The sequence below is a fragment of the Dermacentor andersoni genome, chromosome 1 (assembly GCF_023375885.2).
Source record: "Dermacentor andersoni chromosome 1, qqDerAnde1_hic_scaffold, whole genome shotgun sequence".
Classification (NCBI taxonomy): Eukaryota; Metazoa; Arthropoda; class Arachnida; order Ixodida; family Ixodidae; genus Dermacentor; species Dermacentor andersoni.
This window is the reverse complement of record NC_092814.1, coordinates 36030793-36050298: the sequence shown is the minus strand read 5'-3', so window position 1 is coordinate 36050298 and position 19506 is coordinate 36030793. Positions and strand designations below refer to the sequence as shown.

General features: G+C 45.8%; 1 protein-coding gene across 2 annotated transcripts in view; it reads left to right on the top strand.

Annotated features, from left to right (window-relative positions):
• Nucleotides 1-19506, top strand: part of olf186-M (Ki-ras-induced actin-interacting protein-IP3R-interacting domain olf186-M) — a 119387-nt gene that overhangs the window by 27561 nt on the left and 72320 nt on the right. For both annotated transcript variants that reach the window (XM_055061316.2, XM_055061317.1), the window contains one exon: nt 14076-14127. In XM_055061316.2, coding sequence (XP_054917291.1) covers nt 14076-14127 — 52 coding nt within the window. The remainder of the gene's footprint in view (nt 1-14075; nt 14128-19506) is intronic.

The following is a 19506-nucleotide window of genomic DNA, read 5'->3' as shown; positions in this document are numbered from 1 at the left end:
CTTCTCATTCTTGTAAATTTCCATGGTCTTTTTTGTTTCGATTGTTGTCATCCAATTCGCTGTCTCTGTGTCTGTCACCTTCTTTCTGATCACTCCTGATTTTCTATTTACACTTTCAATTAGTACTCTGTACTTGGTTGCGAACTTTCTTGCCCTCTTCCTCCATTCTGTGTCCACGTTTTTTAGGTACAGATAGCTGTGCACTTTAGCCGCCTGTTTATTTTAATCCATGTTCCTGAGTCTTTCTTCAAAACTAATTTTGCTCTGCACTTCTCTGGCTTCAAAAGTGACCCAACCTATGTTGCTCTGCACTGCCTCATTCAAGCTTTTACCGTGGGCTCCCAAAGCCAACTCCGCCACCGATCTTTGGTTAACTTCCAACCCTGACAAAATTATGAAATTTTAAGAACAGAATAGCACTTGTGAACGTTGGCGCTGGCAATATTACTGCTTTCCAGATTACATGCACCACCTTGCATTTATTGTGGCCCCAAAGTGTTTCATGCTTCATTATTGCTTCATTCCATTTCCCCTTTATTTTCAGGTTATCTTGGTGGGTGCTTGAGTAAGCCTTTCCTTCATTTATGTACAGAAGAACCTCCTTGATACGTTCTCATTGCTTATGTTTTCCCAGCACGAACGTTTGCAATCGAGAACACAAAAAATGACTTAATGGAGCTACGCTCATTTTTTACCAGTTCATACATTCCCAGAAAACAAGATTTTTTTGCACCAACATTCAGCACGTCGCCAAGCTGTGATCGTAGATACGTTTTCCGGCCGCTAGTTCCCATGTAAAGAAGAAAATGCGCAAGGTGCGCGCAATTGGGAACAGTATATATGCCTGTGGTAGCAGCTTCACCATAATACTAGCCCGCCTGTCTCACATGAAAACGCCGTCGCGCACTCAGTTTCTCATTTCAGTAGCAGAAAATCTTCTCCGGGTCGTCGCACGTGACATTTACAGCTATCACCGCCAATCCTATTGCGATAAGCATCTTTGCCTATCTGTTTCAGTGTGTGGTGCCGTCGGAAGCACGGCACCATTCCCTGCTGCAGTCTGCGATTGTACGTGTTTTCTGGCCGCTAAATCCCATGCGAACAAGAAAAGGCACGAGGCGTGAGCAATCAAAAACGGTATATAGCTGCCCATCTCACGTGAAGACGAGAGCGCAAACAGTTTCTGATTCCGGTGCCAGCAAATGCCCGCGCAGGTCGTCGCACGCTGCATTCGCAGCTATCGCTGCCAAAGCTATTGTGATAAGCATCTGTACCTATTTGTTTTACAGCGCGTGGTGCGTAGGGCCATTGGTAGCATACTGCAAGCTTTTAGTAGGCGATAATCCAAATGTGCCATCGTTCCCTGCTGCAGGTGGTGTGATGTGGGCATCACATTTCACTTCGGTGGCATCTGGTACCACTCACCAGCTCGATTTCGTTTCGGTTTCCCATTGCCCTCTTAAAACACAATGCAATGGGAAAACAACAAAACCTGTCTCAGCCCGCCTGAGCGTTGTATTTCATAGATGTCAATAGTTGAGTCTGTCAAATTCTTTTAGTTACTTCGGTCGTACGTTTTCCAGGTCAGTACGTTTTTTCTTGCACTTTTTTTCCAAAACGTATGAACAAGTTTCTACTGTATACGCCGAGATATTTATATTGCTTGACTATGAGTTTGACTTGCTGTTGAATTGACATCATGTAATTACAGTAAAAGCTCGTTAATTCGGACTTCTAGGGACCGTAAATTATGTCTGAATTAACCGAATGTCCGAATTATCGAGCGGACAACAAAAACAATAAATGCACGACTTTCATCAACAAACCTTTACTGCGCAAAGTAGTCGAGGATGCTAGTCTGCTTTCGAGCAGAAGCCCGCGTGGATACTATTTTACGAAGTCCTTCCAGGTGCTTAGCAGCTCGCATGCTGTCTGCAGTGTCCCAACAAAATTCTTCCTTCACAGTGCGAGGGGGCCGAGGCTGCCCCTCTCGCGGCTCCTCTTCCTCCTCAGAATCTTCACCGTGCAGCACGTCCCTGACAATTTCTTCTTCGGTAAGCGAGCCGGCTGTAACAACGCCGTCATCAATGCCGACGTAATCAGCGAGTGTCACCGCATCCGGCAGAACTCCAAAATCCTCGCAGTCATCTCCATTGTCATCTAGCAACGCTTCGGCCACTGCATCATCGCCAGACTCACGCACAATGAAGCCACTGTGTCTAAAACAGTTTGCGACGACGTGCGCGGGCGTGTTGTGCCAAACGTAGGCAAGAATGTTGACTGCGCTCAAAAGATTCACGTCGTACTGCTTGCCGACTTCATGGCACAGGCGCATCCATTCCAGCACGCGCCTGCGGTATTTGGTCTTGACATACTGAATTATGCCTTGGTCCATCGGTTGGAGGGCCGATGTTGTGTTCGGCGGCAAGAAAACAACTTCTATGTTGTCCAGTCCGGTGGCACTGTTATGCGCACTACAATTGTCCAGCACCATTAACACTTTGCGGTTCTTTGCGGAAAACTGTCGGTCTAACTTCTGCATCCAGCCACGAAAAATTTCCAACTCTGGATGAGCTGCTGTTCGCAGATGTTTTTGTGACGCTCGAAACTTCTTGCTTTCGAACGCCTGAAGAATCTGTTCTTCATTTTTCACATACGTGCTCAAGGTACTTCTTTTCACGTCGTACTTCTTCATGGCTTCTTGTCGAGAGAGTCCGTCCTTCAGGGCCCGCAAAATTTCCACCTTGGTAGCCAAGTCCTTCGCCTCGTATTTCGGCCGCTTCGCCGGCGTTGCCATCGGCGGAGAATGCAGTGACATGGGCGCACAACAGAAAAGCACCAATAAAGTTCAATAACTGAGCTGCGCTAAATCCAGCGGTCCTCGGCAAAACAGCGTGCAAGGATGTAACGCACCAACAGCAACAAAGAGACAAAATGGCCCCGTCGATAACGCCGACACATGCAAAAACAAGGAAAAGCACCCATCCAGCCACAAGTCGAGCCAATTAGATTGGATTGGCCGAGTTTCAGCCACTTGATGTCAATGGCGATGCTGCGTTTGGGCAACGAGGCGTTGGTTTGGGTATCACTTTTGTGCCGCGTTTGCCGTATTTTCGTTTTTGAGCCTCGGTGGCTGCCCGAAATCGTCCGAATTATCCGAGGTGGGCTGGAATCTGTCCGAATTAATGAGAGTTTCGTCCCATGGACTCCTATATATAATTGTAGGGACCAGGCGCAAAGGTCGAATTATCGGATTTTCCGAATTAACAGAAGTCGAATTAACGAGCTTTCACTACTCGTCTCTTCACTAAAGATCATAATTCCCGATTTCTCTGTGCTTAACTTATGGCTTAGATTTGTCACTGCATTGCCACACATACCGTAAAAACCGGACTATAGGTCGGACCGGAATATAGGTCGATCCCCCAACTAACGAATCCTCAAAATGAAAAAAAAAAATATCCTTTTCAATGGCAAAAGTACCGAAAGACATGACACCCTTACCTTGAAACAAATGCGACTCGGGGGGTTGCACAATGGTGACAGTATTTATTTAAATGCTGCTCGCATGTGCACCCGGCCAAGTTTTTAGCGGTTTCGCGCGATCATCGACACGCGTGCTTGTCAACACCTTATTAATGGCGTTGAGCAGCGAAACAAACGAGATACGCGCATGTGTACACATGCCCTTACTTTCGCTATTTCGCCGCTCCGTGCCGTGATGATAAGGTGCTGACAAACACGCGGGTCGATGGTCGCGCGATGCTGTTAAAAGTTCGTCGGGTGTACAGTACACAGAAGGGCATGAAGTGCGCAAGCGCTACTCCGAATCAGAGCAAGGCCTTTGATCAGAGTCGGATGACGAGTGCTTCTCGCTACCCAGTCCATAGGCGCGTGCGATCTCTACCGCTTTCAAACGGATGCATTTGGCAGTCACAGGCAGCGATCTTACACGCAGCTCGCGGACGGACTCCGCAACCTTGCCTTCCAGTTCTGCAGTCCACTGCGATCCGGCACGAAATGAAGTTTTCTTTTGGTTGCTGCAAGTTGTAATACGTTGCTTTTGCCTCCGCCACTACCGAATGCTCTTTTCGGATACTTCAAGTTCGCGCTGTGCCGCCAGGTTGCCGTGGGCTTCCGCGTACTCAATCGCCTTTTTCTTGAAGGCGACGGTGAATTGACGTCGGCTTCCGCTCCCGCTCATTTTGAAACAAAATGAAAGTGCAGCCTTTAATTAATATAACTTTGCGACAATGGAAACGCAAAATGCCGGTGTCACAGGTGCCACAGCGTCGCCACGCCGCCATGCTGCTGATGGCGATGGCGAAGGCGGCTGTTTACTTTATCCGCCCATTGTTGCAAGACTTCCGTAGTTTTTCCGCCAATGTCCGGTATATAAGTCGAGGGTCGACTTTTTGCGATGGGTTTTTGAAAAAAAGTTCGACCTATATTCCGGTTTTTACGGTATTTGCAAGAGTCTGTAAAATTTACTGCATTGTCCACTAGTAGCACAATGTCGTCTGCGTACATCAGTCTGGGGACCTTCTGTTGCACCATTTGTCCGTTACGCAGTAGGATAAATCAACCCTTAATTCACTGTTTTCCAGTCGTCTTTCTATGCCCTTATCACAAAGCGTGAACAACAGTCTAGACAGAGGACATCCTTGCTTCAGTCTTTGGTGAATTTCCCCCACTTCATTACATTTTCATCCTTTCCATACAATTTGTACGGTTCTGTCTATGTATCTCCCTCAGCAGCTATAAAAATTGTCATCTATGCTTTCATGCTTTTAGAATATCTCATAACAATTCCCTGTCTATGTTGTCATAGGCTTCTCTAATATCTAGAAATACTATCCACAAAGGTCTATTCTGATTTACTGAAATCTCTATGCACCGAGTTAGTACAAACATATTATCCTCTAAATGTCTGCCTGGTCTGAACCCATTCTGTAGTTCCCCCAGTACATAATTTTTCTCCACCCACTTCAACAGTTCCAATTTTATGGCTTGCATTGTGATTCTATATACATCACTGACATTACTGTAACTGGCCTGTACGAGTTCATCTTATCCTTATCACCTCTGCATTTGTAGATGAAGTTCATCTTGCTTTCGTGCTATCCAACCAGAATTTTCTTTGTTCTATTCACTTGCTCTATGGCAGTAGTCAGCAGTACCTTGCTCTTTGGACCGAGGTTTTTGATAAGCTGTATTGGGGTTTTACCTGTGGCTGTGTTATTAGGGACATTCAGCTTTTTTTCAGTAAAAGTTTTCTATGCTCAGTTTTGATGTCTCGGGCTTCTCTGTTGTTGCTGGATCTGTTTGAGTCTGAACTACGCTTTCTTTCATGCTGAAGATTTCTCACATAATGTCTATGATGTACCACAGCGCATTGTCTCCCTCGAAGATGTTACTGTATTAATCCCTTATAGCCGTTTGTGAGCTTTTAGTTGGAACCCTGAGTGCTCTTACATGGTTCCAGAATCCTTTAACGCAACAGCGTTAAGGAGCTCGTGTCGCAGAAAAGCCGGTGTTGTCGGTGTCGGCATCAGCGGCGTTGGCCGTGAGCGATAAATACCAGAAGGCACTTCATAAATAAAAAACATCTGGCAAGATGGGCTGGTGGGAATCGAACCAGGGTCTCCGGAGTGTGAAACGGAGACGCTACCACTCAGCCACGAGTTCACTCCTTTAAAGCGGGACACAATCGCCTCTAGTGAATGCGGTGTTGCCTTAGAAACGTGCCGCAGAAAGTTATACTGCGGTATATATCGGTAATTATGACCATGTAACTTACAGAAGTCGCAGTTTCACGAGTAGCAGTACGTTTCCGCTACATTTCTTCTGCGCTCTGCGCACACGCAGAGCCATCTTGCGGCAAACACAGAAGACCCCCTCCTCGCAATGTACGGCGCTGCCCCGACATGTGGCATGCCACTCGCCCCATGATCGCGTCCGCCTTCATGGCGCGTCGAAGCCCGGCTATCTGTGTCGATCGCGACGTTTGGCTGGCGTAGCGCGTTTGAGTAGGCGGTGCGAACGGGGTGCGATAACGCTATCGCGTTCCACTCTTGAAGGCGAAGCTTAAGCGTCCTGCAAATTTTTTAATGTGCCTTTGTCACTTTTGCGAGGGTTATGCACCAAACGTTCACTTGTACATTTAATTTTCTCTTGCACGATCTCACTTGCCATCATGGGGACTTGGGCTAGTCGGTACATACTCGACAGGGGAACAGTGCTAGACGAGCGACAAGCAAGAAGGGAAACACGCACCAGTGCTGGCTGACGACTGAATTCTTTGTTAAGAAAGGAACACACATATATACGTAAAGAAAACAAAGGTACATCACTGCGCATGACCAGATAAGAATGATACCCCGATTAGATTTTCCCCTATATATTGTGGTTGTTAAGGTATGTTAGTTCTGCCTCAATCAAGGCCAAAGACGAAGCGCTGACGCAAGACACGCTATTCGCTGACAGTCATTGTAGCATTTGCGGATCGCGCACCGTGAAAAATCAGGCCCCTTAGTACAGTGAATGTCATGTGTGCCATACTAAGGGGCCTGATTTGCATTGGGAACTTATGCATTGTGTTTTGACTATATTTAACTGGGCTGAAGGCCTTCTAAACACATCAGTGTGAATAACCTATTCCAGCATTGCAGTAAGATATAAATTAAAATTTAGCATATTCACACAGCAGTGCTTCTGCTAAGGAAATCAAAATTTATGTAACACATGGTAAAGCGCATACATAAAAACACAGTATTAAATAAATAAAGAAAAAAGGTACCCAGCAGCAACAAAATAACATCAGTTAACTAGATCGTTAATCCTTAAAACTTAATCCTTAAAACAGAAAAGATAACCTGAGAAAGCAATGAAACGCTAATACTATAGACATGACAGTGGTTGTGGGGAAACGGGATAAATTTAAGTTCAAGGTACGGTAAGATACGTCCCTGCTATTTCTGAAAAATAAATACCATGCAAATATGTCAAGCAGACAACTTACGTAGGGCATGCTGAAAAATAGCGGCATTAATTAAAGCACACCGCAGGGTCTAGGCAACACCACGGAAGCATCAGCACGTCAAATCAACACTTCAGTGCAGCTTTACAGCAATGTCACATCTCGAGGTCGCGGATTTGATCCCGACTGTGGCAGCCGCATTTCGATGGGGGCTGAATAAAAAACGCCGTAATTCACTTAAAGTTTAATACTTGTGCCACGATGCGATGTGCCATGTGAAGCAATGACAATACTCAACCCTCTCAGAAGTTATAAAATTAGGCGCATAACAATGGCCTCAAGCAAACACTTCTCCCTGTGTGTTCTGTGTACAGTGAAACCTCGTTAAACCGTAGTTGGCCGAAGCTCGGAAAAAGTGCCTACTAAACGGTAGTACTGTTTAACCGAAATAGCACGAGATCGCTCATTTACTCGTTGAAAACGGAACTCAGAGAGCGCGATGAAAGGGGAAAGAAACATGCAGTACTTATTCACTGCGTGCGACAAAAATGTTATTTTCGTTTGATGCCGCGGCGGCGTGGCACGACGACAACAGTGGCCTCAAATTTATTGAAGCTGCATGCCAGCTTTTCAGCCAGCCCCCTATTTTTGGCAAACACTCGCATGGCAGATTCCTCATTGGCGTTACTTATTCGCCCTGCACGTGCGCAGTACTGCTGCAGAAGTCCCGGGGGCGCCTTTTTCATTGCCGAGTTTGGAATACTTTTCATTTGAAATAGAGTTATGTTATCGCGCCCCTGTTCTCGTCGCGACGATTGCATTCATGAGGCTGACGTAACGCGCAGCTTATGCCACTGTCGGGCCTGAATTGCCCGTCCTGTCGCTTTCCGTGTCGTCCTCATCACTGTCGCTAGTTGACACTTCGGCAACTACATAGGCAACGATGGCGAAAAGTTGAACCTCGTAGCCGACATGTCTCCGCGGTCGCAGCATCGCTGCCGAGCAACCTCTTCGCACTCCAAATGCCACACAATGTAGTAAACAGCAGATCCCTGTTGCGTGCCAGCGCCGACTTCTTCGTGTCACGTTCGATAGCACGGACAATGTCTAATTTTTCTTCTATGCTGAGCACCCGGCGTCTTTTTTATCCGAGCTTCGGAACGACGCGAGTCCTCGCTTGCACGACGCCATGACACACTCTGGCACGGCGTCGAAATTATGTTGATGTTGATGTGGCTTCACGCACAAACACACAGGGCGCTTGGAGGCCGCTGTTCCGATCTCTGAGGCTTGTTGTTCTGCCGGGCCACCCCATGGAGACGGCACACCGCCGTGTTTGCACGACGAAACGTTGAAACGCTACGTTTTAACCGATGCGTACGCAATAAGCTGGTACGGTTTATGCGGATACAAAACACATTATGTTCAATGGCCACTGAGTCGGAGATTTGACTTTACTACTTTTAAAAACGAAACTACTGTTTAAGCAGTCTATGGTGTTAGGCTGCTGAGCACGAGGTCGCGGGATCGAATCCCGGCCACGGCGGCCGCATTTCGATGGGGGCGAAATGCGAAAACACCCGTGTACTTAGATTTAGGTGCACGTTAAAGAACCCCAGGTGGTCGAAATTTCCGGAGTCCTCCACTACGGCGTGCCTCATAATCAGAAAGTGGTTTTGGCAGGTTAAACCCCATAATTAATTAATTTACTGTTTAAGCGGGTACGGTTTAACGAGGTTTTACTATACTATGCAGACGAATAGCAGGCGTGCATGCAAGGTAACGTTTAACTTCAACTCAGCGCTCTCACGTTGGGCTGAACGTTGAAGAAATGAAACATTCGCCGTCAATATTACAGCTAATTATCATCAATCAAAGCAAACAGCGCAGAAAGCTTTGCGTACGTCGATTCCCACAGTGCGTGGGATCTGCATAATTTTTCCGTCATTCCTACTACCGGATGTACTTGTCGATGGGCTTGGTGGATTCCTGGCCCAAATGCCACTTCGAGTCGCAACACGTCCAAGTGTGTTGGCATTCGGCGCGCGTCTTTACTGACAGGGGGAGTGGATGGCTGACTAAGTGGTGGCGTCTTGCGAGTGTGGGTGGCTTACCGGGTATTTTTGAGAGTAGGCAGTGTTGTCCTGATGGTTCTCTGTGAGAAAAGCTGCGGCTTAGAAGGGTCATGACCTCTCAACTTGTTTGACCTCACTTGCGATTTTGTGGCCGAGGCTATTACATTCCAGGGACGAACTTGCCGGTTCATGCTATCAGACCGAACAACAAAGAAATCTAGCCCATTTTTAAATCTATTTAGAACTGTTGGAACCATTTTTATCTCATTGCAGCAGTTCGCGCTGTATTTCAAGCGCCTATTCTATCACAAGCGTGAGGGAAATTGCTTGTGATCAGAAATTTTCTGTAATAAATTGTTATGCTTAAACAAAGCCGTCCTTTGTAAGTGGCACTGCTCTCATACATCTGCCTCTAAATTATAAGACATCAAAATTGACATTTTGTTTCATACCGTCCTCCTTGGACCAGTTTTTTGGCGCTCTTGGAGAGGAGGGCAAAGGTGGGGCGCCCCCCCCCTCCCGTGCCCCCCCCCCCCCCTTGCGCGGCCCCTGGCCCCCGAGGGTTCAAATCGCCACGGACATGTCCGAAATAGCTCTGAAGCCCCACCACTACACTTATTAGGCGTATCGGTGCTCCTACTGTGTTAGGAGACTGCGGATGCACGCGTGTATACGCCTCGTGCACCGCCTATAGAGGCGCCACTGAAAGCCACCTAGCGGACGCTTCCAACAGTACACGCGGGAGCAGTAGCAGACGACAACCCTTTGCAGGAAGGATGGCTGAAGTTCGCGGCTGCGTTTTCTCCTTTGTTCGGGTGCCAGGCTGCTGCTTCTGCGGTGACAGCTGTAGTGAAGATGCTGATCTCTGTGCTAGCGGGTATGAACACGATGTTACCGGGTTTGGGACAACATAGTCCACATACGTGCAAGGTGTGTCCCGCAGACAAACGCCATGAACCCCATTTACATGACGTGGAGCTCATGTTCACTAGCCGATAAATTTTGTTGAGTGATGCGATCTCTCGGTGTTTTTTTTTTTTATTCTACCCTTGCCGCAATGCTGCTTCTGTACCTGAATAATAAGCACCCGTCGTTAGTGCAGACTTATATCAAACAAATCCGCACCGTGCAATCTCTGTATATGCCGTTGTGATTTTGCTGCCGATGAATACAAGTGACATCGCCGAATAAGTGCAGTCGAAGTCGCCTCAAGAAGAGTAATTGCCAATTTATTGATGGAAACGCGTACACTAGCCAACGAAGTCACCAAACACACGGGTTAATAAAAGCGTGTGTTAGTGCTGTACCGCCGATGCAATTCTGCTGCATACGCCGATGAACTACTGTTCCCGCTGCAGTTCGTGCAATTTTAAATTCCCCAAGGGAGCTGCTTGGAAACGTACAAAGCTAAAGACTGACTAACTTTTCAGTACTTTTTTATATTACTAGAGAGAGGTGCTACATGATATATTCAAAGGCAGAGCAGCGCCAGGCAAAGTAGATGAGCGCTGGCGGCAAGGGCAGGTTTAGTCGTCTGCAGCGTAAGTATAAGAAAGAATTCAGTTGAGTACAAAACTCACATGCAAGAAGGGACTACGTTGTGAAACAAACAAATCACTCGGCGTGTTAAGTTTGCTCAGGCAGCATCGAGGTGTGATGACTTCCCAAACGGGACGCGAACTTTTCAGCGAGAAATGGAACAAAAATACCATATGCAGCAGCTATTAGCAATTCTCGCCCTGAACTACCTATTTTCTAAACACATTTCCAAAAACGCAAACAATATCTAAGATGCCCTCGGGTGAAAAGAATGAAGCTGTTAAAGAAGCACTTCCTTAGTATCATTCCGATAAGACACAGCGTGATTTATACCCTTTACAAACAAGGCAGGGTGAAAACTTCGCAGCTCAAAAGAATCGACAAGAGTTATGCATGGAGCAACTAGCAACAGTTAAACATGTGCGAAGCCACGCATAAAATAGATGTCAAAACATGAAGTGCGCGACAGCTGGTGCGAGGATTTACCGCGCCACATGAAACCAACAATTTCAGTTCTTGCAAACTTCAGTAGCTTTAACATACAACGCAATGCGCTCGTGCAGTCGTGCTGCCTAGCTAGCGCAACGCGGTAAAGAAGCGGAAAACAATATAAGCGGCAAACAGCATTCCGAACTTTAGCGAAATGCCTTTAAACCTCATGCTGCACTGCAGACGAACTTCGTTGCTCACGCGTCTAACTATGATCGAGTGGTAAAAAACACCGACGAGACAAAGGAAAGGATGAGAACAAGAAATTTCCCTTCGAAGCGACGATCCATTTTTGCTACCGTTGCTCCCGCTGATGAGGCTTTGCCGGGAATGATTAGAACCGTATCGCCGGCACGTTTCCACCGGTATTTGAGCCCCCCACCCTGCAACAATTCTTCGACATTCCCTGAAGCTTTGGTCACCCCACACGTGCGAATGGTGTTGCCTATCTTGCTCTGAAAACGTGAATAAGACAGAGAAGCACAATCAACGACACAACAAACTACGGCGCGCGCCAGGCTCCTCTCCCGCGTGTTCTGCGCAAGGCCGCCACCAGTGGTGCGTCCGTCGGCGTGCACGGCGCGTATAATTAAAGGAAACACCATATCCCATGACAATTGCCCCTTCTAACTTTTGGTATGCTCCACTGCCTAACACTGCTGTATTGGGGCGAAGCTGACATTCGGAAATCGAATCGGTGATGCATGCCTGCACACGCATGCACACAAATTTCTGCAACGTTTTTTTTATTTTCGCGCGCGGCGGTTAGGGGTCTCTCCTAAGCTTTTCCTCTATGGCGGGGTCAGGGGAATGCTGGTCAAAGGCGCTGCCACGTGATTTGGCGTGCTGCTGAGAGCATTGTCGGAGCGCAGTATGTTCGAATTAACCATCACAAATGCTTGTGCGTTTGATTTATCGAGCATTTTCGGCCATTAGAATACACATAACTTTGATGGGACCACAGCGTAAGTTCGAATTAAGCGTGTTCGAATTAACGAGATTTGACTGTATCTGAAAACAAAGGTTAGAAATGCTCACGACCTACATAGTTCTACAGAAAGGAAGAAAAACTTGACACTATAGTACAAGTTGTGCTGACTTGACAAAAAGGTTACTCATGCATTTTTTTTAAAGCATGTATTTGTATATCTCGGGGGAACGAACTGTTTTAAGCTTGAGCAGTTTCATTATGAAAAAAAAAAAAAACTAGATTCTTTTTTTAGGTTCAAAGTACAGTGCAGTCCACTTATAACGATATCGAGAAAGACGAAAAATATGATCGTTATAACCGATGATCGCTATATCTGGACTGCAGTTATTAAAAAAAAAAAAAAAAAAAAAACGCGGAACATACCTTTGCAGCTTTGAATTCGCTACTTGCTCTAAAGAATATATGATGTAGAAAGTAGGCCGTGAAAAACAAACTTTATTTCTAGCGCCAATGACCGTGTCAAGAGTTAGGTATGCCGAAATAGTCCGAAATCTGCACTTGCTTGTGCGGCAGCTTCAGTTTCACAACCGCGGTGTGCATGGATTCCAGCTGCTGCGCGAACAATGGCGGCAATCCTTTAGCATGCATAAAATCAATTAAGGAGTTGATCGATGACAGTGCACTTTGCGTGGACATCAAGGTCGGGGTCAAGGAGCCACTGTCAATCTCGTTGTCACTGTCGCTGCTGCCGTCGCCACCGTCGCACAACTTTGCCGTCTGTCGAGACAGCACATCTTCGGCGATCGCCTCATCGGTGACCTCATCGCAGAACGAGGCAGCACTGTCTGCAGTCAAAAACTCCTCCTTCGACGCACCACATGTGTCACCAGTAGGAATGAGCTCCCAGAGCTCGGTTATGTCAGCGGCTTCCACCGTGTTGGTCTCAGGTGTTGGTCTCAGTGGGTTGGGGAAGTTCGTCCTTGTGCACAAAGCCCGACTTTTTGAAGCAATTGTTGATGAACCACTGGTAAAGCGCCTCTTCAACATCGGCGTACAAAGGGTCTCTAACCCTTTTCCGCTGATCGGCATGGCCGCTGATAGCTCCTGCCTTCACAATCGCGGTGCTCCCGGTTTTCAAGATGGTTGATATCGTTAACTGGGCGAGCTCATACTTCTTCACAAGGGCTCTCACCTTGAAGCGGCATCGAGAGTCCTGCAAAATATCCATCTTCGTGTCAAGCGACACAGCTTTGCGCTTTGTCAGCACCATCTTTGAAATGGGTTGAACCGTTGGTTGCACGCTGCTTCGGTGGCGTCAGCCTGCTATCATATCTGCTATCGCGAGAGAGAGAGACGCAGGACGGGCGCCACCGCGCCGATTTGCTTGTCGCTTTCTTTTGTTTCTCTCTCTTTTGGAGCGACTGTGGCCGATGCACATGACGCAGCTAGCGCCATCTTGTGGCGCGCTGCGCCTACTCAGCTATTCTCGGGTGCGCGGGCGGGGCGGGACGCGCTGCACGGTAATGGCGGCAGATACGAACTTACGGAGGTAAACATCGCCTCGTCTCGACATCGTTCGTTTCAGGGAACTAAGCAACGCAAATGTTACGATTATTTGGCAAGGAAAACGCCGTCCAGACAGCAAAATTTTGATCGTTATATCCGATATGCGGTGAATAACCTATCGTTATAAATGTTTTTTTCCCCATAGACCTAATGCATAAAATGACACTCTCATGTCGACCCATCGTTATAACTGATATATCGTTATATGTGGTATCGTTATAAGTGGACTGCACTGTACTTGATGTACAAAAAAGAGGAAAATAATGTGAATATAGTACATTGGCACATTTTCATCCATAATGCATTACTGGTTAAATTATATTGCAGAAATGACCCTGTGTTATGTGCAGTAATGCACCCTCTTAAGGCCCTTTTGCCTTCTTTTGTTCTCTTTTCTTACTGCCGACTTGCATTAAGACTCTGGAAATAATGTTCCTGTCTTGTGTGCCTTGATATGTGTTGTCAGGACCTGAACATTTGCTTCTGTCTCTTGTAGCTCGCACAATGGATGATGCATCACTACTCCAGCCCAAGTCTGCCCAGTCAAGGTAATAAATATGCTTGTTTGTGTTCTGGAATCAATAACTGAATGTAACGAAGTTTAAGCATTGCATAATACAAATGGTTTAAACATTCATTATAGCTCGCCATCAAAGGAAGCTTTGGATTTAACCTACTCTATACAAATAAATAAATAAAAAAAAAAGATCAGAAGTCTCCTTAATGGCATAAAGCGTAACGCTGTAGACTACCGTTAGATTGAACTTGAGAGGATCGTGAGAACCTCATCTTATTGGAAGTTATCTACAGTCCTCAAGTACCTGCCATCCATGGTATGCCCAAATGTCCAGGACACAATATAATAAAAGAAAGAACAATAGAACCAAAATGCAGACATAAAAAGAGAGGGTTATTAGATTTGCTTGATACAAAGCATTGCTTTATGCACTTCAGCTATTGGAGTAATTGTTGTTTCCTGGCACTATGCAAATCCATGCACTGGCACAAAGGCTGGCATTTCACCTAGCTTGCTAAATATTATTCAGAGCCCTGCCATTGAAAAAAAAAAAATGCACCAACGTATTCGGGGAATTATCAACTGCAACATTTGCCAGCGACTTGTGGCTCTTGAGCAGTATCCGCACCTAGTTATCATCCTGTAGAGACACCTCGAGGAGCTCCTCAGTTATTGTTTCTAGCTTTCAGTCTTGCAGCATTGCATGTCATTGTTGACGCTGGCACAGCTGTTTATGACCACAGAAACTTGTGTCGGTAGTAGGATCAGTTTCCTCAAGTCTGCCAATCGGGACTGCCCTCCGAGCCGAGTAGCTGGCATCAGTGTGGTGGCCCTGGAAGTTCAGCTTAACCGTATTGGCAGTTCGTGTTAAGGGGATTGTTATTTTTCATTGTGTTTATGAGAAATGAACAAATTGTTGATGCATTGTTCCTCATATCCGAAAATCCCACTTAACTTGGTTCGCCCTTAATGGTAGTCTACTGTATGTACAAATGCAGGTAAATTTCGACAATATTCATTGTAGAGCTTAATAGGAAAGGCCATGAAGATAAGCATCTTAATCCGGGGCATTCAAATGCATTTGGAATGTATAAATGATTTTTAGGCAACTGCTGACGTGATTTCAGTCAATTTGTTTCATTAGAAAAATGAACTTCTAGTCATTGATGGTTGTAGAACATTGATTTAGACCACCAGAATGAGAAAAGAAAAACTATGAAAAAACAACTTTTATTGGTGTTTATTGGATGACAATCAGGGCGGATGGCAGATGGAAAGAGGTAGTGTGGAGATACAAGCAGTAGAAGCTAACACAAGATCATACAAAACACAGTGCAGTCTTACCTCACACCTTGTGCATTGAATCTTGGTGATGAACCTGTCCTGTGACTGCCCTCTGCCACAGTTGCAGACATGGTTGATGCTTGCAAGGAAACACATTGTGGCACTTTCTTTGTCTAAATGGAGCGTTTCACAGCTGGGGAGATGGTGATGATTGCCATCGATTAGAGACTTTTGTCTAGAATTGAGTGTTTTTGGCCATGATTTGGCGACTTTGTCAAACAAAAAGTTACCAGCACTGGTATTTGCTTCGAGCATGTTTATACAGACAAGTTCCTGAAGCAGGCAAAAGCAACTGTAATGTCGCTGAAAAAGTCATTGTGATCTAAAAACAATATGTTGCTTGTCAGCCTTTATGGTTCCAAGTTTGCTGGTGCTTGTGTGCTGTGCCTAAAGGTAAATCAGCATTAATAAAATGTACATCTAGCCCACATAAAGCATGTGCTCAGGGTAAGCTTTAAAACAAATGCGCGCTATTCCCCCCCCCCCCCCCCCCCTCTTACTCTCTTGGTGTCACACCTGCAAGTATTTTATGAACATTAATGTTCACAGGATGGCAAGCTTGCATTCTGTGAAGTTCTGCTGATAGAAAATTTTGAAGTAGGCAAAATCCAGCTTAATTTGCATGCTTTTATATCAAATTTACTCGATCATTGCTAAGGAACAATTATCAGAACATGTATACAAACATATATATACAGTCGAACCCACTTATAACAATATTCAAGTGCCACGAAAATTCCATTGGTATAACCGATAATTGTTATAACCGGGTTGCATGAAAAAAATTAAATAAGGGGACGGCAGAGCTGATATGAGCAAACTATATAGGCAGGGATGCCAGTGACCCTCCCCACCACCTTCCTCCGCCCGGCTGCTCAATGTGTTCGCTTGTTTAACTGCTTCCTGGGCGCTCCGATCGTGTGTAACAAGCTGTGGCTGTCAGCGTTAAAGAATGGCACTGCTATAACAACTGCAAAGAGGTGTCACGGGTGGCAAGCAATATGCAAGCACCGTCGAGGCATCGCAGTGATGGCCCCAACAGGGGCCCTTTAAAAATTGCGAGAAGGCTGCCGTGGCAGCCTGTCAGAATGAGAAATCCAGAAGAAACGCTGAGGTGAGATCACCACAAGCATCTCACCACGTACATCTCACTGGCTTGCACGAGAAAACCCTATCTCCGTCAGCATTGCATGCTTTACGCGAAGCTTGCCAACATCCTTCTCCAAGGCATCCAGCTGCTCCACGTAGTGCAGTGGAAGGTTCCTCGTGAAAACAAAGCTCCGGAGGGACTGAATCACCTGCCGGGCCTCCTCTGAGGACAACATTGAGGCAGCCTGCCCTATCGCATCGTCGCTGCCTTCGTCACCGTCGCTATCTGATGCAAGCACGTTCGCGACGATTGTCTCATCGGTTAGAAGCACTTAGTTTGCAAATCTATAGCTGTGTGCTTTCTTTTCACCGGCAACGTCGTGCATTGCCGATGATCAGCAGGCGGATCAGCCATCTTCCGTTTCGGCAGCGAGTCAAGCGAAGTTGGGAATCCGCGTGGCCAGGAACGACTTCGACACAACCAACAAAAATGAATGCGAGCGATTAAGCTGTTCGCAGAACTGCACTGAATGAGGAGCCAGCGAGCAACATACGAGCAATCTGCTTGCGGCGAAGTTGGCGCGGTCCATTTGTGTTTTGTATGGTGGGGCGGCGTAGAGCAATGGGCGCAGCCCCTTTGTGTTCGGAGGGGTGGAAGGGCAACGGGAGAGAGCCGCGTGGAGATGACTGGAAAATGAGCGCGCGGTGGCTGTTGTAGCAGCGGCCCATCGTGGAGCGGCTCGAATTTCTCGTTTTCCTTTTTTCTTTTCAAGCATTTCGCATTTCACTACCTTTCGGCTCAGACACCCAGCAGCCAGACTTCATCGTTATAACCGATAATGCGGCATCGGGGCATTGTAGTAACCGGGTTATTTCACCATGGAAAACATACAAAAGTCGACTTTGCAGCAGCTTCTCATTGTTATAACCAACATATTGTTAAAACTGGTATCGTTATAAGTGGGTTTGACTGTATATCTATTAACTATTAGAATTTGTCTTGACTATGAGCTGTACACTTCAGTTTTTATTCTTTTCGTTCTTTGTTGTTGGCTCAGACGTTGGTTCGCTGCCATTATCGTAGGTATTGGCCAATCAGCGCAGTGAATAAGAAAAGCCATATGGAAAATTAAATTGACCCTTACAAAATATGGCTTCAGGATGTTGATGGCATTTCTTAGTGGGGCCCATTAACATACAGAGCAATGAGAATGTCCAACATGGGCATGTTTAGCTATTGTTGCCTTATGAATGCCCTCTAATCACGCACTTTTGGCTGTGTTCTGCTTTGGAAAGGGAAAGGTTTGCATTAGCTGATATCCTTGTTTCACTTGTTTGGATGATCAGCTTTAAATCATATTTACAGCATAGTGGAACAACCAAAATATTGATACATTTGTTTGAATTAACAGAAATTTTAAATTATTCTAATTGGAATTGTACTTAATTCTGGGTGATGTTCTCACTCAAGTGAACAAGCATTTATTAAACCTACAGAAGTTTGCATTTTGTCGAGCTTGTGTACAATTAATGTGCTCAAAAGTCTTTTGTCCCAATTTTCTTTCTCTGCTGGGTGTGCCTCATAATCAGATTGTGGTTTTGGCACGTAAAATACCATAATTTAATTTTTAATTTTTAATAATGCCTATCAATTTTGGTCTACAAACTGTACCTTAATTAGCCTTGCCTTAATTAACACAAAGGTCGTAGGTTCGACTCCCACCAAAGATTGTGGGTTTGGGTGCCTTAGTTGAATCGATATTAATCAACTGTTCCTTAATTAACATTGTCTTAATTATAATTAACATGAAAGATTGTGGGTTCCAACTCCCACCAAAGGTCGTGGGTTCAAGTGCTTTATAAAATTAACTTTGCCTTAATTAAACCGAAGGTTGTGGGTTCGACTCACACCAATGTGGGTTTAACTCCCACCATTTTGGCGCCATGACACCAGATGGTCAATTTTGTGACCCATGAGCCACTTAAGGCTTTCGCCTTAAAATCAAGCTTGTGTTAAGGCCAGCTTAGTGTTTTCTCTCGTTTTTTTTTTTGTTTTTGCAAGCATGAAGTTTTGCAAATGCCTTTCCGATTGCCACATGATGAAGCACTAATTATACTGTGGCACGAGCTATTGTGTGCCCTAGGAGGGTATTCTGTAAATGTCCACCTAGTGAACACTTGCAGAATACCCTGACTGCTCAGTGCTTCGACGGCACTTAGCAGCAACTATGGGGTGTATTAGCTCATATGTCACTGATGTGGTTTTACTTAGATCTAGGCCCTGCAGGGGCACCTTGAACAGTCAGGGTGTGGTGCTTGGCACCACCATGGACCCCGAGCCCCCGTACCCGACGCTGTTATTCGTACTGTGGCTAAAAGTTATAAGTTCAAGGGTCAGGAACTCTAAATGGTGGCAGTAGGGATCTAGGTCAAGCCCCAGTCAACAGGCCTGACGAGAGGCTGTGGGATCCTGTGCAGAATACGATGCTGAACTGCAGCTGACATACCTGGAACCCTCAGTATATACATGACGTATGGCATTTATGTCCCCAAAGAAAAAAATTATCGGTCGCTTAAACAAGGCCACACCAAAGTTCTAAGCAGCGAAAATTTTTGTGAAACCTTTCCAAACTTCCTAGTTATTCACTCAATTGACAACAAAGAACCTATAACATCGTAATTGGTCTTCAAGATCGCGAAGTCTCTAGAAACAGCAATTGGCTAAGAATACAAGGTGAAAAATCTTGCATCTGGTGACCTCTTGATCGAAGTACAAACAAAAGCACAAAGCGAAAATCTCCTGAAACAAAAAGAAATTACTGAGCAGAGCGTGACAGTCACGCCACAATGTAGGCTGAAGAGCGTAGAAGGGGTGATCTCAGAAAAACAATTGATGAACGAAACAGGTGCAGATATCCTGTAGAATCTTTGAAATGAAGGTGTCAGCACTGTTCGAATAATCACCATCTGAAGAGCA